This window comes from Sorex fumeus, unplaced genomic scaffold (genome assembly GCF_029834395.1).
Source record: "Sorex fumeus unplaced genomic scaffold, SorFum_2.1 ptg000007l, whole genome shotgun sequence".
Taxonomy (NCBI): domain Eukaryota; kingdom Metazoa; phylum Chordata; class Mammalia; order Eulipotyphla; family Soricidae; genus Sorex; species Sorex fumeus.
This window is the reverse complement of record NW_026606064.1, coordinates 36,850,031-36,875,140: the sequence shown is the minus strand read 5'-3', so window position 1 is coordinate 36,875,140 and position 25,110 is coordinate 36,850,031. Positions and strand designations below refer to the sequence as shown.

The following is a 25,110-nucleotide window of genomic DNA, read 5'->3' as shown; positions in this document are numbered from 1 at the left end:
GGAAAGCCAGGAGCTAGAGCACCACAGCATTTCCTGCCAGCCCCACCAGGGAAATTATGAATTTCAAAGGGTTTGAGATCAGCAAATTCACGGAAAATGGTCTTTAAAAGTCCACCAACTCACTTGTATTCTGAAGTGTGCTTTCAGCCACCCAAGGTGTGGCAGTTATATCCATGCTCACATTCTCTCTGCTGGTGTTCCTGGAAACATAAATGAAAAATAATTTTCAGAATGATCATGATCTTCATGGCCATTTGGGAACCCAAGACTAGAGAGAAGCAGCTTAGACAGTTTAAGCAGGCCACACAGCTTTGGCATCTTATAATTGGATTCTGTCTGATCTTTCTTTTTTTGATGATTATTGGTTTTTTCCTGGAAGTGCACCGGGGTTAATCCAGGCTTTGTACTCAGGAATTACTTCTGACAGGGTTTATGGGAACATATGGGATGTTGGGAACCGACCCATGTTGGCCACATGCAAGGCAAATGCCCTACCTGCTATACTAACACTCCAGCCCCATGTCTGGTCTTTCTGATTAAGGCCTGGGATTTCTCTACTGAATCACAATTTTTCACAAACATGCAATTTTCTAAGGTCCTGATTTTCCCTCTATTTTGCTAGGCCATGTCCCATTGCACAGTGTCTGTTTGGGAGTTTTCTGGGCAGGATGTAAGGGCAGCAGCAGGACTCTGAGGCCACCTTCTTCTGTTCTGGGCCTTCTGTTCTTCAGAGGCACAGACTATGGGACATCTCAGTGACTGAGAATTACCCACTCAAAGAAAAGAGCATACCAGTATTTGGAGGAATATGACCCTAAAGTGCATGGTCAGTTATGTCAACTCTGAAAACAGCGAGCTTGTACTCATATTAATTAGTATGTCCCAATGCCTAATATTTGTCAGAGTCATATGAGCTACTACTAAATAGATAACAAATGAGTGAAGGATAGTTGGAACTAATCACAAGTGTCTGTGGGGTGAGGGTGGATAAGATAGAGAAGATACCACAAGGACAAAGATAGCTGGGAATGATCACATTGGACAAGATCTCAGAGTTAAAACTAGGTCAGGCATATTCTTGATAACCTTTCATTTTCAATATTGTAATCAAAATGCCAAAATAGAGAGAGAGAAAGATAGAGAGAGAAGTATCTGCCATAGAGTCAGGCAGGGAGGGAGGGGATAGGTGTATGGAGTGATGGGAGGGAGTCTGGGAAATCTACACTCAGGGGAATGGTTTTTGGAATACTGTATGACTGAAATCCAAACATGAATGGCTTTGTAGTGCTCTAAAAATAAATAAAAAAGAAATAGAAAATAAATGAGTAAGGGAATGTTTGAAAGCAAGGGAAATGAAATGACATGTAAAAAACAAAAACCTGCGAAATGGAACTGTCACCAGAGTAAGCATGGTTATTGGTGTTATGTCTTTTACCGGAGTGACTTGCGATTTAAGCACAAAGCTCATTTGAACTTCAACTTGGGAAAAGCTGGCAAATCAAGGTGAAGAAGAGCTGCTAGTGCAGTGATATTCGAGATAAAACCTCTCTCTGGGTCTTCTTAAGAAAAAAATAGAGTTAACAGAACAAAACTGTTGAGTCTGAGAGGCTTATAGGAGGGCTGACTAGAGGGCCTTTTTGGTGATGGAATGATACTAAAATCCAGCAGGTGGGTATGGTGAGTGAGTTACCTATGAAAAGGTACAAAATTAACCCTTGACTTCATATCTAAGAATTGAAATTACTCCAAACATATGTAAAAAGAATGAAAATGTATCATTTCCGTAGAGAGAAAAGAAAATGGAAACACAAAGGGTTTGAGTGGTAGGTACCTAGTTCATACTTACAACTGTTATAGTGCTGTTCTGAATATCCAGGTCTGAGTCAGTTGTTTTTCTTTTCCCAATTCTACAGATCCACTTGTAGAATAAAATGACAAATTCTACAGTGTCCCAATCCCTCAGTTTTTTCTTCCCTTATCTTCTAAGTATCATAGGCTTTCCACTGATGTCCAGTTCTCAGCTTCTATTAGTCTTGGACATTTGTTACTCCCTTCCACTATTGATTTACAAGGGACTGACTGTTTTATATACGTCTTTCTACATCTAACTTCACTTACAAAAAAAAATCAATCCACACAGCAAGCAATGAATTGGATGTTTTTTGAAGCCTCCCAAGAACAACACTCAAAGGCACAAATCCCTTGCTACTAGAAAAAGAGGACCATTGATCTATACAGAGAAGAAGACTTAAATTGTAGGAGGACATCCTCCATCGTGCAAGTCATACAATGAAAGGAGGACTTGTTTTCTTTTTCTTTTTATTGAATCACTGATTGATTGAGATATAGCTACAATACTTTCATGTTTACACTGATTGATTGAGATATAGCTACAATGCTTTCATGTTTAGAATCAATCATACAAGGATCGGACACCCATCACTCCATCAGCGCACATTTTCCACCACCAATGAGCAGAGCTTATTTTTCTAGAGATGATTAGTAAGTCTTCAAATCTCTCTTGGATTTTGCACTCTTGGTAGCTTGAATCAGAAGAGGTAAAGTACAAATATATTTCAATCCATCAGGGTACATGTCCTATTCACTCATGTCAGTGAACACAAATGACAGTTGTGATTCTTGCTTTTCTTTTATGTCTCCATATAAGACCTTAGAAACATGACCGTTCTTCATGTTTGTTATGGTTTATAATAATGCCCATAACTATAATCTGTTCATGTAGTGTTCACTTTCCTATGTATTATACTAGCTCTATTAACACAGAAGAAGAACAATTAAGTAGAACAAATGACTTGGGATCTAGGTAGATCAATATAGGCACTGAACCTGGTACCACACTCGAGGAATTTCTGGTTTTCTGCCACCTCATTTATAATGAGATGAGCTTTCATAAAAAGTCTTTAAATAGGTCAGTTTCTGAGGAAGAATCAGAATTGAGAGACTGCAGTCACCCTCGACTTCTGTTCTTTTCAGAAATATTATTGATAGTATGGGAACAGGGTTCCCTGATTCTGGCTGGTACCAAGCAACTGGGCCCCTGTCATCGTTGGGCGGCTGATTTGAAGAGGGTAGAAGTAAGGCACCAACTCCTGAATTCTGCCTTTCTTTTTTTCCCCTGGTTGCTACATGCCACAGAAGATTATACAGTCTTAGCACATTAAAAAAAATTTTTTTTGAGGCATTGTAGCACTGTCCTCCCATTGTTCATCGATTTGTTCAAGAGGGCCCAGTAACATCTTTATTGTGAGACTTGTTATTACTGTGTTTGGCATATCAAATACATCACAGGTAGCTTCCCAGTCTTTGCCGTGTGGGGAGATACCCTTGGTAGCTTGCTGGGTTCTTCGAGAGGGGCTGAGGAATAGAACTCAGGTCAGTTGCGTGGGCTGCCTGCAAGGCAAACAGCCTTCCGGCTGTGCTATTGCTCCAGCCCCATTGTTCTACTATATATTATAAATACATTGCATTCTACTATATATTATATACAGTATATAGTATATATACATATAGTATTCTTATGTGAATACTATATATGAATGATGAAATCTTTTTCAGCCACAAAAATAATAAAATTATGCAATTTATTGTAAGTAGAGTGGAACCAAAGAAACTCATGTTTAGTGAAGTAAGGCATAAAAACAAGGAATATACCTGTTGTTCCTCAAAAGTGGGAGAAATCCTGGCTACCAGATTTAGCAATACTCATCTTAAGATGGGGTGAAAATTTATGGGTCAGGTCATGTGTGATTGGCTGCCAATAGCATTTCCTTAACAGGCACGACTGTGTCACACCTTCTCACAAGAAGTTTTTCAGGGACCTAGAACTCCAAAATGAAGCAAATCTCTCAAACTTATAAGAACCAAGTTGGTTGTGGAGACAATATCTATGTATTGAAGCAGAGGCTCTGCATCAGAACAGCTGTGTGTATCTGTTAGATATAAACCCTAAGTATTTTAGGCTTCATCAGTGAATTGTCCCTTTTCCTCCATGCTCTTGCTACCATCCCTAATTTAGTTAAAGTTTATCTTTATCTTTTCTTTTGTATTTTATACCTCATTTTCACAGTTCCCCAAATCAATCTTGATTACTTATAAGTCAAAACTTTCTGGTAATTTTGAACTTTGTATTTATAGTGCTTTGTATGTGAAGTGCTGTGTCTTTGTTCCTGCTTTTCTATATCCCCCATAGCCTTTTTATATTTTAATATAGAGCAATGTTCTTTGGTTAAATGCAGGAAGACCATTAATGATATACTCCCAATATTTGGGAGTTGATTGACTCTGAAATATATGTGCTCCTTGAAATTGTCCATAATTACTTGACTCAGGCTTCAGTTTCTGTAGTTCCTAACACTGCAAAATGAGGTCCTGACGTGGGACCGGGATGGACCAGGGGTGAGTGGCAAAGCTACCCTGGCATCGAAATGGGACAGATTAGAATGCATACATGCATGGCATGACGGGGAAGGTCAAGCTGGACTGGCCTGAGGAGACTTAGTCTGGGATTTATGGGAAAAGCCTTGGTTTCTCTCAGAACCCGGAGAACTGAGTGTTGGGATCTTTGTCTCTTACATTGTTTATGGAAATAACTGCAAGTATTGATAACATATACAAATAGAGAGAAAGATAAAAGCAATGTAGATATCCCTGGGAGACAGGGTGTCTCATTAATATACCCCAAAGAAAATTTCTTATGATTTATCTATGTGAGTGATTTATGTAAATTTCCAGATGTCTTACTTATGTAAATGATCAGTCATACCTAGGTCCTATACATCAACCCCACTCAGATGTTCTATAAGTAATATGCTAGCAGGTCTGCATTAAACAAGCCCCTTTCACCATCAATCTGGGGTCTGCTGTTTCTCTGCCTCTGCTGGAGAGGCCTGGGGAGGATGGGAGGCAGCTCTGGGCCACCAAATGCAAGCGCAGTCCCACCAGCACCCGCATATTGTTTTCTGAACTCACATGCAAACCAACATCTGAAGGGGCACAGGAAGGCTGTCTTCACTTTCATTCTGTCAATTCAGGTAATTCTTATAAGCAACTCAGGAGAATAAAAATGAGGGTCTTACCTGGCTGTTGCTCCTGTGGAGTTAAACAAAGTGGGTAAAAAGAAAGAGCTGCAGCTACCATCACAGACAAGACAAACATACATGGATAAAGTTAACAATGCCAACATCAACATCTTTCAGAATACAAATTCAGGAGCCAGGGGATTTCTTGGGGGGGAGTTCACAGGGTGGTTAGAACAGTAAACTGTGAGCCTAATGGTCAGATAGAGCCTGATCAGCTCTTTGTTCTGCGTTCCAGTCATTAATCTGACCATCAGGGCCAGAGAAAATCCTTCAAGAAGTAAAATAAGAATATTGACCATTCAGCAGTGATGGGACCCTTTTAAGTCCTTATTTCCAAAATGGAAGTGACTTCCCTTCCCTTCTAGGACACTCAAAAGCAGGGTCAAGTTCCGGAGTAGAACATGCATGTCATTCACATGTGTTTCAGATGGTGACAGCAGCACACTGTGGGGCACATGGTTGTGCAACCCTCATCACATTCTTCAAAGAAATGGAGCAAACACTTCTGAAATGCATATGGAACAATAAGCCCCCACTAATAGCTAAATCAATTCTTGGGAAAAAGAAGATGGGAGGATCAACTCCAAACTCTACCTCAAAGCAGTGTGGTAATGCTTAAATCAGTTAACTTCCACGAATGTATATCAGGTTCTTCAAACAGAAAGCCAGTGGATTCAAATCTCAGACTGCTCAGGAGCAGGGATAGGGCCCATATCAGGGCACACGTGACAGATAACATGCGTTTTGGGTGGTGGCAATGATACCAGATGGGCTGTAGGACAGACAGGCAACTAATGAAAGTGCTAATGGCAGTGAGAATGCTCAGATTTGTAACATAGCAAAAGACAAACATCATGAATATAAACTCGGAAATGAAGCTGAAGTATAATTTGAAATCACAGACAAAATTACATGGAGCATAACATCTGGATTGATAGTAAGACAGACAAAAATATGCTCCTGCCAAGCTGAGAATCTAAACTGCAAAAGCATGCCTCTGCATGCAGAGCACCACAGCATTTCTTGCCGGCCCCACCAGGAAAATGATAAATTTCAGAATTTCCGAAACTAAGAAATTAGATCCATGTCATGTGTTTATCAAAGTCTAGCCCATCAATTTCATTCTCTGGTGTGCTTTTAGTCACCCAGACTGTGACAGTTCCATCCATCTCAGATACTCTGTTAGTGTTTCTGCAAATACAAATGAGAAAGAATTTTCAGTATGATCATGGATTCTCATGGCCACACAGGTACCTGAGAAGCAACTTAGACACAGTTTAAGCAGGTCACACAACTTTGACATTCTATTTTTGGACTCTGCCTAATATTTCTGATTAAAGCCTGGGATTTCTCTACTGTATCACAACTTTTCACAAACAAGAAGTGTTCTAAGTTCCTGATTTTCCCACTAGCTTCCTAGGCCATGCCCCATTGCACAGTGTCCAGAGGGGAAATTTCAGGGCAGAGCCAGCAGCAGGACTATTGTTAGGGTCGAGACGCTTGCCACCCGTGAAGGAAGACTCCAAGAGACTTTCTCATGCAACACGCACAGGGTTTATTGTCCAAGCATGCTGGGGCTCACTACATGTCCCGAAAACAGGGCAGAGGCAGAGAGCCCCGAACCAAAGCACAGTGGGTTCTTATAACAAAGAATAAACAAAGGAATCTTACAGTACAACAATCTGCAGCTTTACCAAGAACAGAAAGACACTTGCACAAGATTAACTTCTTCAGAACATCTGAGCACATGTCCCCATATCCGGCCCAACCACAAGGTCATAAAAGGGTGTGGGTGGGAGATACATTATAACTCTTTCGAGCAACTCTAGCTTTCACAGCCTTTACATTTTTCTGGTTAACTCTTTCCTACCACTTAACTCTATCATGACTATTATTAGCCCGGGCGACCTTACATTTCTATCTCCGGCCTTACATTCCCCCCTTTTTCTTGACAGGTCTCTAATCCTAGAGATCATCTGCATCATTTAAGGCTGCATACTGCTGTCTAATTATCATTAACTTTACATCTCTTATTCTTTCTTGCACAAAGCTTATTACCTTATTTAAAATGCACGGGCCCATGGTTAAAATTAAAAGCAAAATAATCAAAGGGCCAGCTAAAGCTGATGACAGGGTAGTTAGCCAGGGGGACTGGGTAAACCAAGCCCTTTTGGGCTTCTCTTTCATGCTGTTGCTCCTCCAGAAGCTTCCTTAGCTTGGCCATAGACTCCTTGACCACTCCAGAGTGGTCAGCATAGAAACAGCATTCCTCCGCCAGAGTGGTGCATTGCGCTCCATTCTTGAAGAACAACAGGTTGAAGGTCGAGTCCTCTCTGGTTTTGGAAGACTACCTTAGACAGGGATGTTAGAGATTTCTCGATGTGGTCTTAAAAAAAGTTGAAGCAACAGAAACCAAAGCAACATTGGCCAATTCACAGACTGAGGGAAAGCAATTAACTCTGCACTTTTAGCTGAGGATCCCCCTAATAAAGCTCTGGTTTTCAATGCTCTTCTCAGACTAGTGACAGCACGTACAACATCGAGTTCCTTTATAGGTCAGGCTGTTTACCTACAGCCAGTAAACCAAGTTTTATCTAAAATTTCCAAAGGGGGTACCTTTTAGATCAAGATTAGAATATATCTATTCACTCACCTCTGTAGAATTAGAATCTGATTCTTACAAGAAGCAAGTTACAGAAACATGGTTTTCTCTCAACTTTCATTTTAAAACTTTGCCAGATAGCTTAACAAACCTGGCTTGTCCTTTTGCATAAACACAGCAAGATTAGAGAACTCTCCATTTGGGATACCCCATTATTCACTGCAAAGCCCTGGGAGTCGGCTAAAGATAGGAGACACACCAATAATGGCATTCATCTTATCTGGCACATCAGAGTTACCCAGGCCTGGCCATAAGATGTCCCGTGATGAACTAGATGGCCTCGAGCCTTCAGGTTGAACTAGATGTGGCTCTGGGCCTCATTTTCCACAGAGATGTCCTGGCAGAAAGGAGTCCATCCCATCCCTTCTTCAGGGCTGGGAGAAATCCTGGTTTCCAGGTTATTTCCTTGATGCTGAGAGCAGGCCCATACTGAGTTAACCTAGATTCCTCCATAGCAATGATGATCTCCAGTCTTTCCTTGAGCCAGCCTGCCTCTAGGGTTGCCCTGAGGTTTGTAGGGTACTTGAAACAGTACCTGTTAAGTCCCTGCTCCTGTCATTTAGTCAGATTCCCTGACTGTTTCCGTGGAAGAGGGCTTTGGGGTCCCATAGCTGGTTTTTTCCTGTCTGCATTTGGGGTAGACCCTATTACAGAGAGGAAAGACTTATCTGGATTTATACAAACCAACATAGTGCCATGGAGCATTAAAGAATATACTGAAGGTATAAAAGAAGAGAAGAGCAAGCATTTCACCTTACTCACAGTGAGGTGCAATATACCCATTTGCTGTGGGTCCTAGTCAAAAGAAGCTTAAATCTGTAGCGTTAAAGAATACAATTTAACATCATGTTTAAACCTTGACTTCCATTTTCTAAGAGCACTGTACCAGGAGTCTGGACAATCTGTCCAATATCTTTTCCATAGAGCTTACCAAAAAGGCACTAAAACAATTCTGCAGGTGTAATTCAAAGTTTCTTATAACAATACAATTTGATCAGTTCCTTTTCTTAAAACACAACCTCAAACCTTCTGCACATTCCTTAACATTCATTCTGTCCTGTCTTCACTTTAACAGGATCCCTTTCCTTTGTCCCACTGAAGATATCTCCATCCATTATCTTTCTGACTTAAGACATACATCTGTTTTCCTAATAGTCATCCCACAAGTTTTAACTCTTATTTTACTGATCTTAGTACAACATGATCTCCCAAGTCTGGACACAGCTACCAATAATCTCACATAACAAAATTGTCCCCTGCAGTGCTATTTCAAAAGCATTAGATCATTTCTATATATATTCAAAAAGTCTTAAAAATGCTCACAATTAGAGCTCTTACAAGCTATATTCACTGGGCAAAAGATCACTTTACATTGAAAATTGACCAGGAGACATCTTAAAATTCTGATTTCCAGGAAAAAGATTAAAACACTCATAGATTATCATGAACGTTAAGGATTTCACACTTGTGTACAAAGCTCTCTGAAGATCAGGGCTGGTGACAAGGCTTTGCATGAGATAAAGTTATCAAAATAGTAGCATGTACTTTTAAGCACTGGACAGGCTGATTAACAATATATTTAGTAAAATTTCCCACATTTTCCATGAAATTCTCCATTCTCAGAAACTATTACAGCAAGCTGACATCTGAGATGAACCCACTTTATAACTCTTAGTGGTTCTAGAAATTTTAGTTACCAAGAGTCTCAGAGATCAGATAGAGCACAGGTAGGACAAGTTTTGCAACCAATTTTATAACTCTAGAAACTCATGTTTAAACTAAACCATTAGTTTTTGAACCTGTTTTTATGTGTCATAATTATTTTAACTCCTTCTAGGTCAAATATTCTAATCCATTGCAGATACAAATATGTACATTAACATAACAGCATAAGACCTATGAACAATCAATTTTTATAAAACATGATAAAACCTTCCTTGGCTTAATTTCAATAGTTCTTGTACCTTAGTTATTTAAAATCATGAGCATTCTACACCAGATACTTTTAACAATTCCACAAGAATGCAAACATGCTTTCAGACACAGAAAAAAGCCCCTTTTGTTTTTATCAAACTTTGATATATAAAATGACACTTGGACTGTCAATGTTTGTGGAAACATAAGAAAACTTTGTTTATTTTGATGCCTTCTGTATCTCTGTTGTTTGTAAAATAGCTAAATTCCTCATTATAATTGACTGAAGCTTGTAAGATAAAGCCTTGCATTCTCTGAATTTTATTTCACTTTAGTTTCAGGCTCTAGTTTCATAGCTCTTCTAGATAGTACAGGATTCTTAAGTTCAAAAGAATTTCAACTGTTACTAATCATATAATCATTAATGTTCTTCTAACAAGAAATTTAGATTGAGAATTCTGCTCTCTCTGTAGGCCCAACCTTCTGATAAGGTTTAACCCTTGTCTAACAGGTCCCCAAAACAACTGCATTTCTTAAATCACAGGGTTGCACATCACTAATTTCTCTAGAATTTCTACTTCTGATTTCAGCCTGGTTCCAACACTCAAGTGTTCCACATAGACAGACAGACAGACAGACAGACAGACAGACAGACAGACAGACAGACAATGAACTGACTAAAACACCACACGTACATGTGCACACATCTGCTGTTTATAGATCAATCTGACCCTTCAAAAAACGGCAGGGACAAACTGATGGACTGAGAAAGAAAGGGACAGCCCCCAGGGTGAAGAAACCTTATCGGCCTATTGGGAACACTGCTCCCCGTTTCCCAGCCTGACCAGCTAGTCTCCTGCTTGCTAAAAATGGGTCAAGAAAGCGCTTTTGTTGATATAAGCAGGTAAAATAAACTATGACAAAGATGTTACCATATTTTGGCCAAGCCTAATTCTGAGGCAGGGAGCTAGTATCTTATCAGACATGGGATAAACTGCCTTAGTGATACACTTCTTTGTTTCTCATGTCAAACAGTTAATCATAAGATCTTGTATTTTCCTGCCTCCTCGGCTTTGATACTCCTATTTCTTTTGTTACCTGCAAAGATCTGACTGCAAAATGATCTGGTAATGCAGACTGCCATTCACTGGCCATTCCTCCCCACTCTCTAGCTTATACTCAGGCCACGTGGTGTTACAGAGATACTCCTTATCTAAACTACCTAGTTGGAAGCTCTTTGGATGTTTTAATAAACAATCCAATGAAGAATCTTTAGGTATCGAGGTGGAATTTTCCAGATTTCCTAATTGCAAGCAATAATCTATGAAAACGGATGGTTCCTTGGCAAAACTTTTCTCCGGGTCTGTCACTTTGGCCTCTTCCGAGGGAACTCGAACCCCTGTATATTGGCCTTTACTCAGAGGCTCATTGGATTAGGACCATCTCCACTAATGGCTTCTGCTTCCTCTGCAGGCATCCCTAGGCAAGCCTGGCATCGGGCAGACCCACAGCTGTATGCCTGAGCTAAACCTAGTGCTGTGGTCTTAAAAACTCTGCTCCTTAAAAAAACAGTTCTGCCTTTTTTAGCTTGCTACCTCTTCCCTGCTTTTTGCTGGCTTGCTGCTTTTCTCAGGCCTCTTACCTGTCTTTTATACCCCCCCTCTTTCTGCCTTACATCTGGACTGTCTTCTTTAGCATTTCAATTGACCTTTAGCTGATCTTCTGGTTACACTGAAACTGGGTGGGGAAAAGGATTTTCTGCCTGGAAATTGATCTGCCTAGTTTCCCAGGTTCTTCTCACTAGTGGGCTTTCCTCCCATCCCTCCCATAGTGGACGGTGACACAAAACAGACAAAGGAGGGATGCCTCTTTGCAGAGACCATTCAGATGCTTGCCTGGCCAGTGGAGAACTTAGCCTTAGTGGTTCAACATTGTGACTTGCGACTGGCAGCTATGCCAGTGCCACCCTTGACCGTACATTCTCCGTGGAATTGCAGGCAGCCCACTCGAGTTCTGTGACTTTAGAGGGACTTTAAGAGTGCCAGGTCATGGAACTACAAAATCATGCCAAATAGGAGGATCTATCAGGGTGCTCATGCATGCACACATTCACACAGAGGTTATCACATTCCTCCCCCATGCCCCATAGAGATTTCCAAGGGAGCATACCCTCACTGAAAATTTTCCACAGATTATCTCCTTTATCTGAGTCACAAGGTTTGGAGAGAAGGAACGTGGGGGCCAATCCACACCAAAGGAAGACCATTATGATGAACAATAAGTGTCAAACTTACCTTTCTTGATCATCAAGCCCAGATCCTGAACTTTCCTGTTGATCTCAGAGAAGTGATCAAGAATTAAGCTTTGGGGGGCCGATTGATTTTGACCCATATTAAACAATCTTAATAAACAGAATCAAGAGAAAGATAGTAAGGCAAATACACACACTAAAGACACATGCACAGATCACACTCCTGCACTCACTTGGACTGGTCCTTTTCTCATACAGGTGCGCAACCCTCTCACCACAATCACACTGGGATTCCCAAATTTGCCCAAAGGGCATCCCCGTGATTTTTCACCTCTGGAGGGTTTAGTTCTTCCAAATCTTCTCCTGGCGCCAGGTTTTCCAGAACAGATGAGGACCCAGAGAATGTGTTCTCCAGAACAGATGAGGACCCAGAAAATATGTCCTCTTGACCCTAGGATAACAGATGAGGACCCGAAGAAACCTTATGTCCTTCAAGTCCTCCCAATCAGGGTTGGCCACTTCCCTACCACGGTCCAGATGGGGACACCGTCCCCCCAGAAAACAGATGGAATATTCCCCAGAATTCAAGGCCTTACTTACAACAAACAAAGACATACGATGGCCACAACAACAGACAACTTAAACGGTGCACCGGCCCCCCTGACTTTGCTGGCAACAAAGTTGTAGAAGGCGCCTCATAGGAGACATCCAGGCATCCCCAGATCTCCTTTACCACACCACCAGGGAGTCTCCTGGGGTCGTGACCTGTGGCTCCCGGACACATCTGTCAGCCACAGTCGGAGAAGACTCACGCCTGGCACCGACAGTCACAATGCCAGTCAGGACCTGACCTTACGCAATCGCAATTCCCAGTTTTTAAGCGCCTTACTTACCCCAAGAAGAGCCTGTTGGAGATGACCGGGGCAGCAGAGCAGATCTCAAATATCGGTGGGACCTCCAAATGTTAGGGTCCAGAGGCTTGCCGCCCGTGAAGGAAGACTCCAAGAGACTTTCTTATGCAACACGCACAGGGTTTATTGTCCAAGCATGCTGGGGCTCACTACATGTCCCGAAAACAGGGCAGAGGCAGAGAGCCCCGAACCAAAGCACAGTGGGTTCTTATAACAAAGAATAAACAAAGGAATCTTACAGTACAACAATCTGCAGCTTTACCAAGAACAGCATGACACTTGCACAAGATTAACTTCTTCAGAACATCTGAGCACATGTCCCCATATCTGGCCCAACCACAAGGTCATAGCAGGGTGTAGGTGGGAGCTACATTATAACTCTTTCGAGCCAGATTTTGCAACTCTAGTTTTCACAGCTTTTACATTTTTCTGGTTAACTCTTTCCTATCACTTAACTCTTTCATGACTATTAGCCTGGGCGACCCTTACATTTCTATCTCCAGCCTTAGACTATGAGCCCAGCATTCAGTTCTGGGCCTTCTGTTCATCAGAGGCACAAAGTCTGTGACACTTGTAGGTGTCTAGAAACAAGGTATGTGACATCTTAGTGACTAAGAATGACCAACTGACAGGCAAAGAGGATACAGGAAGTTGAAGGAATATGACCCGGTAGTGCCTGGTCTGTTGGTCCATATGTCAGTGATCTGAAAAGAGTGACATCTTACTCATGTTCATTAGTATGCTCCAATGGCTAACATTGCCAGTGTCACAATAGGTTGTTATGAAATGCTCTCCAACCAGAAGATAAAAAAATGAGTAAGGCAGACGTTTAAAAGCAAGGGAAATTTGGATCATATGCAGAAAAAGAAAAGAGGCATTAAATGGAATTGTCACCAGAATAAGCATGCATAAGAGGTAATATTACTCCTAATTTTATATTTTTTGATTGAGTATATTAATTAAACATGCATAATGATTATTTCTGTTTTCTGTGAGCTCAAAAGTTAAAAGACTCTAGTATGCATCTGCTAACATAGCTGTTCTGAATCTCCACGTCTGAGTCGGATGATTTTCCTTTACCAAGCCTTCAGATTTATTTCTAGACTAGAATGGCACCTACTTACGAAAAAGGGAGAGACAGATGTCAGTAACTCTATACAGATCCCAGGTGGTATATAGTTATTTGGGATTTTTTTGTGTAGTCTTGATTACATAGTTTCAAATGTTAAAGAAAATTTATAAAAAATAAGGAGAAAGGGTTTAATGAACAGTTTTAAATTTTTTTTAGATTTTTTGTTTGATAATACTGTTACTGTAGGGTTTCATGGATAAAACATTTCAGCAGAGCATATTCCACTATGGATTGATATCCCTCCATCATCAACCTGGAGCCCCATCTTTTTCCTCCCTCATCTCCTCACCATCACGGGTTTCCTACTGAAATCAGTTCTCATTTTCTATTGATCTTGGGCATTTTTTCCCTTACAATGTTTCTTTATATGAGACAGATTATTCTATACATATTATTCTCTTTTTAACTTTACGTACAGTAAGATTCATCAACAGAGCAAGCAATGAATTTGATATTATTTGAAGTCTTCTCAAAACAATGGTCAAAGGCACAAGTTCCTTGCTGCTAGGAAAAGACAGCAATTGTTCGACAAAGCAGGAAACTCAAGTGGTCAGAAGACACCCCTCCTGCTCTGGGCGGTGAATGGAGGACTCAGTTGCCTAGTGAGAGATGATGAATAAGCCATAAGATCTCTCTTAGGTTTTGCACTCTTGGTGGTGCATGCCCTATTCATTCATGTCCTTGAACATAAATGTCAGTTGTGGTAAGTACTTCTCTTTTTTGCCTTTTGACAAAGCCTTAGAAACTGGAGTTTTCTTCATGTTTGTTGTGGTTTATAATAATGCTAATTATTATATCCCTGCATGTAGCCCTATTTATTTTGACTATTTATTGTAATACCCTTATTAACACAGTAGAAGATAATTTAAGGAGAATAAATGACCTGGGATCTGATTGGGTCAATAGGCCCTGACCCAGGAGCAATGCCTAAAGAATTCCAGGTTTTTCTGACATGTCATTTATAATGAGAGGAGTTTCCATCAAACGTCTCTAAATGGGGTAGTTCCTGAGGAAGAATCTGAGTTATACAGACTATAATTACCTACTATTTTCATTACCCTCATACATATTATTGAGGTGTGGGAACAGGGCGGCCTGATAGTGGATGGTACTGAGCAATTGGGCCCCTGTCATCTTTAGACATCTTCTTTGAGGAGGGCAGAAGAAGGCACTGACTCCTTGTGTTCTGTTTCTCTTTTCTTCCCCTGGTTGGTTACTAAATGTCACAGAGGACCAGAGTGTTACCATAATTATTTTTGTAAGGGGAACACACAAAAAGGAGAGACATCAGGTCTTTAAGACCCATCAGTTTTAGTTATTGAGGTTCATTTTAACCACAGTTGCTATTGTTTTTTCCAAATTCAAAATTATAAACACAAAATAATTTTAAATTAAATATCTATAAATTATTACAAATACCACCATATTTTTAATACAAATCACATTAATTGGCAATAATGTATCATTTAGAAATCATTCTGAAGAAGTTATGCGTATGGAGATATGAGAAGAAAAAAATAAATTTGATGGAATGTAGTGAATAAGAGATCTATCATCCAGATAATGTCCCAGACTATAACTTCTGTGAACATGCTAAAGAAGGCAGAAGCTTCTGCCTTTATCAACAAATCCCATTTGCATATTCTACATTGATTATGCATCCTGGAGGAAATACCACTATGCTTCACAGATGGATTCCCATTTCCTCTGACTCTGGTACACCCAGGAAAATGAGACATGAAAACATTGTGAGGACAGCAATTTGAAGTACTTTCTGCATGCCAGGTTGTGAGTTAGCAACGACACAGGTAGGCAATGAGCAATGCAAAGACTCTACCTATTGTGCCATCTCACTGGCTCCTGACTTTGTGTCTTTTCTTGCTTCACTCCTGTGGATTCCAGTTTGAGATTCATCGATGTGCCTTAGAAAAAAACACAGAAGTGGCTTTGGAAAGATGCAGATAAACTTAGCTTTTTTTTTGTTCTATTTTAGTGGCAAGCTGACTCCTGTTGAGAGGAAGTGTCTAAAGAGAATCACCTTTGTTTTGAAGGTTCTTTGCTCCTCAGAGAAGTCATTAAATGATACTGACACCAGAATAAGCATGCATAATAAGAAGTATCATTATTCCTCCTAATTTGAAATTTTAGTTTGTTTGAGTGCTATTATTAGAAATGTACAATGATTATTTCTATCTTCGTGAGCTCACAAGTGAAAAGACTCTAGTGGGTACCTGCAAGTATAAAGAACATTGTTTATAATGATGATGAAAAAAATCACTTAATTTGTAATATTTTAGTGTGGAAAAGGGCACCTAAGCATTTGACAGAGGAGAGTGTGGGGCTGAGAGACTTGATTATTAATTTAATTCTGTTACATATGAAAGTGTGGAACAATGTTAATATTTGTAGTTTTTTTAAAATGGAGAAGAAAATTTATTTATTCAGCCATGATTAAGCTGGTTAATTTGGGCATGAACTCCACATTACTTTTTAAAAAACTTTTTTAATTGGATATCTGTGAGATAGACCATTACAAAGATTCTCATAATTGGGTTTTAGTCATACAATGATCCAGGACCATCCTTCCACCAGTGCACATTTCCCACCACCAATGTCCCCCTTTTTCCCCACCACCCATCCCCTAACCCCCAACCCCTATCCCAAGCCTCCCTCTATTGGAAGCTCTTTCCTTCTCGCTCTCTCTCTCCTTTTCCCTTTATGCATTATGGTTTGCAATACATGTGCTAAGAGATCGCGGTGTTTGTTCAGGGTACTTGGTATTTTTATTCGGATAGTAAGGTTGGAGTAGCTTTTCAATTGGATGGCAGCTTTGGGGTGTGGATGATATTGCTGAAGCTTCTGGAAGTACAGGGAGGTGAGGGGAGGTAATCCATCCTGACCTCAAGAAACCCTGGAGATTTCAGTCACAAAACCCGCATACCAGAATATTCAACAGATTATATCCTGGTGAAATTCATCCTGAGATGGTGGAGTCATGTCAGGGGTCTCTGTTACTGTCACTGTCCTCCTGTTGTTCATCGATTTGCTCGAGTGGGCCCAGTAACGTCTCCATTGTGACAATTGTTACTGTGTTTGGCATATCGAATATGTCATGGGGAACTTGCCAGGCTTTGCCTTGCGGGCGAGATACTCTTGGTAGCTTACTGGGCTCCCCGAGAGGGGTGGAGGAATGGAACTTGGTCGGCCACGTTGGCTGCTTGCAAGGCAAACTCCCTATCCACATGTCAGGGGTATGGCAGAGATTTTGGATTGTAGAAGCAAGTGACTGGTGGGGGAATATCTTGGGTGGGCACAGGCCAAACTGCCCCCCTTCAATTTATCCTGGTCTGTTCAGCCATTCCCATTCATGGGTCTGAACTGAACTGCGGTTTTAGATCTCTTTCAAAATTTATCTTGGGGTCTCTGAAGCAAGGCCAGTAATAGAGCTTACATGGTGGTGCTGGAGTTGGTTCATGGGGGTGACATCATTGTTTCCCTGAGTATAGGAACAAGGAGGTAGCACACCCCAACTCCAAGAATACCTGGAGATTTCAGCCACAAAACTTGCGTACCAGATTATTCTACAAATTATAACTTGGTGAGGTTCATACTGAAATGGTGGATTCAGGCTGGGGGTATGCTACTGATTTTCAGTTGTGGAAGCAAGTGACTGCTGGAGGATCTGCTTGGGCAGGCCACCAGGCCAATCCCCCCTCCTCCCTCCCCATTTACCCTAGTCTAATCAGCCATGTATGGGTCTGAGATTAATTGTGGCTTTTGATCTCTTTCAAGATTTCTCTATGGGTCTCTGAAATAAGGCCAATATATGAGCTTGTATAGTTGAGCCAGAGGTGGTTTGTGGGCATGGCTCCTACATACTTAACTTTTGGCCATTTAATTTCTTGGTAAACTGGGTTCCAAGTTATTGAGTTTTGGCTAAAAGCACAGCAGCAATTTTGAGGTGTCAGGAAGTCTGAAGGCAACATCAGGCTGCTGATGCACTCAATATTTGTTGTCTTTTATAAGCATTTGTATAGAGGATTCTTTGGAGAAGGGCATAGGATGTTGATTTTTTGTTTTGTTTTGTTTTTGTGTCTAATACCTAGTGATACTCAGTGGTCACTCCAGGCTATGTATACAGAAATTATGACTGTAGGTGCTTGGGGGATCATCTAAGAAGCTGGAAAAGGAAATGGCTGCCACATGCAAAGCAAGTACCCTACTGCTGTACCATTATTACAGCCACATGGAGATTAGTAATAGTATTTTTCTGAGTTACTTACTATTTAAGCACAGATACTTGTTTGAACTTCAATTTGGGAATAGCTGGCAAATCAAGGTGAAGAACAACTGCTGATGTAGTACTATCCAAGATAAAACCTGTCTTTATTTTTTTTAGAAAAAAATGAATTAAACAAACTGGTGACTCTTAGAGGATTCCCGGAGGGTTGACTGGAGAGCATTTATGGTGATGGATGACACTGAACTCCTACTGGAAGATGTGATGAGTGAGATACCCAGGTAGAGGTATGAAATTAACCCTTGACTTTCATATCTAAGTAATAGAAGCCATTAAAAACTAATGTAAAGGAATGAAAATTTTAAGTAAATTCCATATAGAGTAGTCATTTCCATATAGAGAAAATAAAATGTAAGCACCGAGGGTTTCAGTGACAGGTACTGATTCCTTGCATATCATTGAAATAGTGTTGTTCTGAATCTCCACGTCTGAATCAGGTGCTTCTCCTTTCCCAATTCTACAGATGGACTTGTAGAATGGACTGTCACCTACTAAAGGAGATGGGACGGAAAGATGCTAATAAGTCTTATTACAGATCCCAGGAGGAGTATAATAACTTGAGATCTTTTGTATAGTCTGGATTGAACAATTTCAAATGTTAAAAAAATATAAAAAATAAGAAAAAACATCTTCAACATTTAAAAAATTTTCTTTTATTTTTTTAATTCATAATACTGCTATTGTAGGGTTTCACGCATAAAACATTCCAGTACCATACATCACACTGTGGTTCCATTTCCTGCCATCATTGTTCCAATGTCAACCCCCCTTCATCTTTTTCATCCCTTACCACCTCACCATCATGGGTTTCCTACTGGAGACCAGTTCTCAGTTTCTGTTGGTCTTGGGCATTTGTTGTTCCCTTACAATATTTCTTTATATGAGATAGATTATTCTATATATGTCTTTCTCCTAATAACACTTACTATAAGATCCATCCACATGGCAAACAGTGAATTGAATGTTATATGAAGCCTCCCAAGACAATGCTCAAAGGCACAAGCCCCTTACTGCTAGGAAAAGACAACCATTGTTCTACAAAACAGAAGAGTCAAGTGTTGAGAAGACATCCCCCCACTCAGAGCAGTGAAAACAGGACTCATTTTCCTAGAGGTGATAAATAAGCCACCAAATCTCTCTTGGTTTTTGCACTCTTGATGGCATGATGAGAAGAGGTAAAGTACAAACATATAAGCACATGTCCTATTCATTCATGTCACTGAACACCAATGTCAGTTGTGATAAGTGCTTGTCTTTTCTTTTTTTAAATAAATGAATCACTGAGATACACTTACAGACTTATAAACTTTAGTGATTATGTTTCAGTCATACAATGATTGAGTACGGATTCCTCCACCAGCGCCCATTCTCCACCACCAAAGTTACCAATATCCCTCCTGACACCCCTATCCTATACTCCCCCTCCCCCACCTCTATGATGGGCACAATAACTTTTTCTCTCTCTCCTTTTGTGTGTTACGGTTTGTAATAAAGGTGCGAGTGGTCATCCTGTTTGTTCCATAGTCCACTTTCAGCACACATCTTCCAGCCTGAGAGAGCCCTCCAAGCATCATTCAATTAGGGGTCCCTTCTCCATCCCATCTGCCTTTGCCCCCAGCATGTGAGGCTGGCTTTTAAGCCCTGGAGTGAGCCTCCTGGTCCTTATCTCTACTATCCTTGGGTGTTAGTATCCCATGATGTTACTTTATATTACACAAATATGTGTAGTAATTCTGTTTGTTCCTCTCTTCTTTTGACTCATTTCACTTAGCATGATACTCTCCATGACGATCCACTTATATGCAAATTTCATGATTTCATCTTTTCTAACAGCTGCATAGTATTCTATTGTGTAGATCTACACAATGGAGGTTTATCTTTTTTGTTTCCTGAAAAAGAAAACTTAGAAACCTGAACCTTCTTCATGTTTGTTGTGGTTTATAATAATACTCATTATTATAATCTCATATAATACTATTCACTTTGACTATTCATTCTAATAGTCTTATTTAACACAGAAGAAGAAAGATTAAGGAGAATAAATGACTTGGGATCTGGGTAGGTGGATATAGGTTCTGATCCAGGATTCATGCCTAAGGAATTCCAGGTTTTCTGCCACCTCATTTAAAATGAGAGGAGCTTCCATCAAATGTTCCTACATAGGGAAGTTCCTGATGAAGAATGAGGGTTGTAGAGATTTTAGTTATCCACTATTTCATTATTCTCAGAAATATTATTGAGGGTGCTGGAACAGGGCTACCTGATTTTGGATGGTAGCAAGCTACCTGATTTTGGATGGGCCCTGACATCATTGGGCACCTGCTTTGAGGAGGGCAGAAGTAAGGCACAGGCTCCTTGCTTTCTGCCTTTCTTTTCTTCCCCTGGCTTGTTGCTAAATGTCAGAGTGCCACACACTGTTAACACAATTTTTTTAGAGGGGAATACACAAAAAATTGGAGAAGCATGGGTTCTCAAGACTCAGTTAATTTTTAGTTATTGTAGTTCATTTAAAACACATTTGTTATTATTTTTCTTACAAATTCAAAATCATGAACTCCCCCAAAATTTTAAAAATAAATATTCATAAATAATGATAAGTGCCACCATACTCTCAAATAAAAATAAATTTATACTGGAAATGATGGATCATTGAAGTGTTATTCTAAAAAAGTTATACAGATGTTGTTATCACAGCAAAGAAGTAAAGCAAACAATTTGATGATATGTAGTAAAGAAGAGATGAGTCCTCAAGAGAAGGTCCCATAAACATCCTTTTCTCAACAAGCTAAGGAAGATAGAATCTTCTTTCTTTATCATCAAATCCATTTGCATATTATCCATTGATTGTGCATCCAGGAGACAATATCTCTGTGCTTACCGACTGATTTCCATTTCCTCTGACACTTTTGCATCCAGGAAAATGAAAAGTGAAAATACTGTGAGGACAACCATTTGAAATACTTTCTCACTGCCAGATTATGAGTTTGCAGTGAGCAAGGGAAATGTCCTACCTGCTGGACTATCTCAATGGCCCCTGAATTTCTATCTTATCTTGGTGTACTCAAGTGGCTCCCAGTTTGAGGTTATGGATGTGACTTAGGACACAAACACAGCTGTGGCTTTGGAAATAAGCCTGATAAACTTACCTGCTTTGTCTTCTTCCTTTTAGTGGCAAGCTAACTTCTGTTGACAGAAGAGTCTATTGAGATTCACCTTCGTTTTGAACCCTCTCTTTTCCCACAGAAGGCTCCTCAGGAGTGGAATTTGTTGAGAAAGTGACTTATCAAGTTTCCCATGAGCATCTATGGTTTCGTGTTCAGAGACCTGCTGTGCAATGTCTTTGGTGTCATAAGCACTCTGGGGATGTGTCTCAACATTAGATCTGATTAAACCTCCATCTTAAGTCTGTGCATCTCCACCCCCATGTGGTGCACTTCCCTGTTCATAATTCCTGTGGATTCTCTCACTGACAACTGTGTGCCTGACAACAAAGCAATGTGAACTGAGTCTGTGAAGATTAGAAATAAAGTATACTTTGCTTATCTGAGACTCAAACTCTACTTGACAATTTTAAATTTTGTGTTATTATGATAAGTCCTTTCAGTTTCTAGTTTTCATATAAATCAACCCATCTAAAATCTACTGATCTCATTGACAGAACACCAACATCCTTTACTTGATGTTCCCTTCTCTATATGAGTAGCAGAAGTAGCAGTTCTATTCCTGTTTGCATCTAAATTATTTTTCTATGATTATTGATTTGAATAACATTTATATTTCTTTTTGTTTGTCTTTTGAACCAGAGAATCGTTTTTCTTCTCATATAAGATTTTAGGGTATGACAGGAAATTTAGAACTTTTCAGATTTGTAATAAAATTTAGTTGGGAAGTAGCAGTTTTCTTTCTTTTTTAGTGAATCATTGTGGGGTACAGTTACAAACTTACAAACTTTCGTGTTTGCATTATAGTCATACAATGATCATTTACCCATCCCTCCACCAGTGCCCATTCTCCCCCACCAATGTTCCCAGCATCCCTCCCACCACCCCCACCCAATCCTCTACCACCCCACCCCGCCTCAGCAGCAGGACATTCCCTTTTATTTTCTCTCAATTTGGGTGTTGTGGTTTGCAATAGAGGTACTGAGGACCATTGTATTCGGTCAATAGTCTACTTTAGGCATGCATCTTTCAACCTAAATGGGTCCTCCCAACATCCTTTACTTGTTGTTCCCTTCTCTATCTGCGCTGCAGAAGTAGCAATTTTATTCCCGTTTGCACCTAAATTCTTTTTCTATGATTATATTTCTTTTGTTTGTCATTTGAACCAGAGAATCATATTTCTTTGCATATAAGATTTTAGGATATGACTGAAAATTTCAAATTTTTAAGATTTGAAATAAAGTTTAGTTGCAAAAAATATGATAATGTTTTGATGAAAAATAAAATAACATGCAAAATAAAACAAGTATGGACAATTAGAGACAGTTCAAAGTCACAGTTTTTAATAACTTACTTAATTTAAATTTTTCACAATTTCATTTTTTCCACTAAAGAATAAAAGTGCAAAACATTTCTTTATCAGTTATACTGACAGTGTGGGTTAAGACATTTTCTCACATTTTTGAGAGAAGTAAACTTTAACAGAATCAGCAAGTAGGGTCATTTAAAATAAGTATTAAGACATAAATGAGTATAAATATGTATACTATAAATGCATAAGTATATATGTATAAAATGTATATGTATTAATACATGCAAAATGTATTAATATAAAGACATAACAAGAAATGTAAAATAGGAAAACTTTATTTGATGTTGAATGCACATTTTTTTCTCTTTATTTAGTTTCTATTAGTTTTAGCCTATGTTTTCTTAGCTGTACGGGAATGTTTGAGATTGATGAGGTCCAATTTGTTTATTTTTGTTTCTATTGTATTGAGTAGTAATTTATAAGAATTAGTATTTGGTGCAAGCAAAAAACTCATAGAGAAATAGTAAATCCAGATCATTTGGCAGCACACAGCAGATATATAAAACAGATATAGAACCACCCCTCTCTGGAAAATGCACTGGAATTTTTTCCTAGAGTTTCACATGCAACTTCATATTATCCAGATTTATCGTCTGATTATTATGTATGAGAAATACAAATATGCCTGAAAACACTCAATGATTAATGTTAATAGCAAATTTATTCTGTGTGACACTATACAAAAATACAAGAGTAGCATTTTTGCCTATAAATATAGAGCATGAAAATAAATGGTGGTTCAGTTATAATATTCAGCTTTAACAAGTGAGAATGCGATATCTGAAATGCAGTGAAAAAATTTCTGAAAACCAGTTTTACATTTTGATTGTGTTAGGTCACATGAGAATTTCCTGACATCTCAATATTCTCCTGAGGAGGGCTGCCTTGATTTCCATCCTCCTCAGGAACATCCTGGAGAGCTCTCTGCAGAATTAATTTGAAGCTCCTTTTTTGCTGTCTTTGGTGGTGTCTATAAGAACCAACAAAGAAGTAAATGATGGGATTGGCACAGCTGTTGACACAAGCCAACACTGTAGTTGGGATTAAGAGTTTCGTAGTAGAAATAATTGACATCCAACATAAGAGAAAATTATAGATTCCCCAGGGCAGTCCACAGAGGAGAAAGACCAGCACTGTGAGCCCGATGGTCACATACAACCTGGTCAGTTTCAGCTTCCGGGAGCCACACAACAATCTGGTCAGCAGCACCAGGTTGGACCCAAACAGAAGCCCAAAGGAGAAAATCAGCCATGTGGCAATGATGAAATCTATTAGCTTACCCAAAGAGCTATCATGTTCTCTAAACAATAAGCCTCTGAACTCCATTCTCAGGATGATCAGGAGCAGGGACAGGACCCAGATCAGAGCACAGATGACAGATGACATGTGTTTTGGGCGGTGGCAACGATACCAGATGGGCTTTAGGACAGACAGGCAGCGCTCAGTGCTAATGGCAGTAAGAATGCTCAGGCCTACAACATAGGGAAAGACAAAAGTTATTAAAAAAACCGGGAACAGTTTAGAGAAATCTACTTTGAAAGCTCTGACAAAACTCATTATGGAGGATACTACGTGGGTGGATAGACATCCAAAATCAGCTACTGCCAAGTTGAGGATGTAGACGGAGAAAGCATTCCTCTTCATGCAGAAACCCAGAAGCCAGAGCACTACAGCATTTCCTGCCAGCCCCACCAGAGTAATGATGAATTTCAGAAGGTTTGAGATCAGCAAAGCCATGTAAGATACTCTTGATAAATCCACTGAGTCACTTGCATTCTGCAGTGTGCTCTCCCAGGCTGTGACAGTTACATTCATGCTCAGATACTCTGCTGGTGTTTCTGGAAACAGAAATGAGAAAGACTTTTCAGTATGATCATTGATTCTCATGGCCATACAGGTGTCTGAGACAAGAACAGAAGCAACTAAGATGTTTCAAGCAGACCTCACAATGTTGCCATTCTATGTTTGGATTCTGCCTGACTTTTCTGATTAAAGCCTGGGATTTATCTACTGAATCAGAACTTTTCATAAACATGAAATGTTCTCAGATCTTGATTTTCCCACTAGTTTCTTAGGCTATGTCCCATTGCACAGTGTCTGGAGGGGAGTTTTCTGGGCAGGATATAAGGGCGCCAGTGGGAAACTGAGGACACTGCTCTGGGCCTTCTGTTCTTCAGAGGCACAAACTATGTGATAAGTCAGTGACTGAGAATGTCCCACTGAAAGGCAAAGAGAACACAGGGATTTGAAGGAATATTGCCTAGGAGAGCCTGGTATTCTAGGGCCCATATATCAGTTCTCTGAAAAG

General features: G+C 39.8%; 1 protein-coding gene across 1 annotated transcript; it reads right to left on the bottom strand.

Moving 5' to 3' along the window:
* Positions 1-23,633: 23,633 nt before the first annotated feature.
* On the bottom strand, positions 23,634-24,689 carry LOC130016158 (mas-related G-protein coupled receptor member X1-like). Its single transcript, XM_056106821.1, has one exon. The coding sequence runs from the start codon at positions 24,687-24,689 to the stop codon at positions 23,634-23,636; it is 1,056 nt and encodes a 351-aa protein (XP_055962796.1).
* Between the last annotated feature and the right edge of the window lie 421 nt (positions 24,690-25,110).

Bases quoted from the DNA above. Each gene is read 5' to 3' on its own strand.
- LOC130016158 (XM_056106821.1), bottom strand. From the start codon at position 24,689: ATGAGAATCAATGATCATACTGAAAAGTCTTTCTCATTTCTGTTTCCA.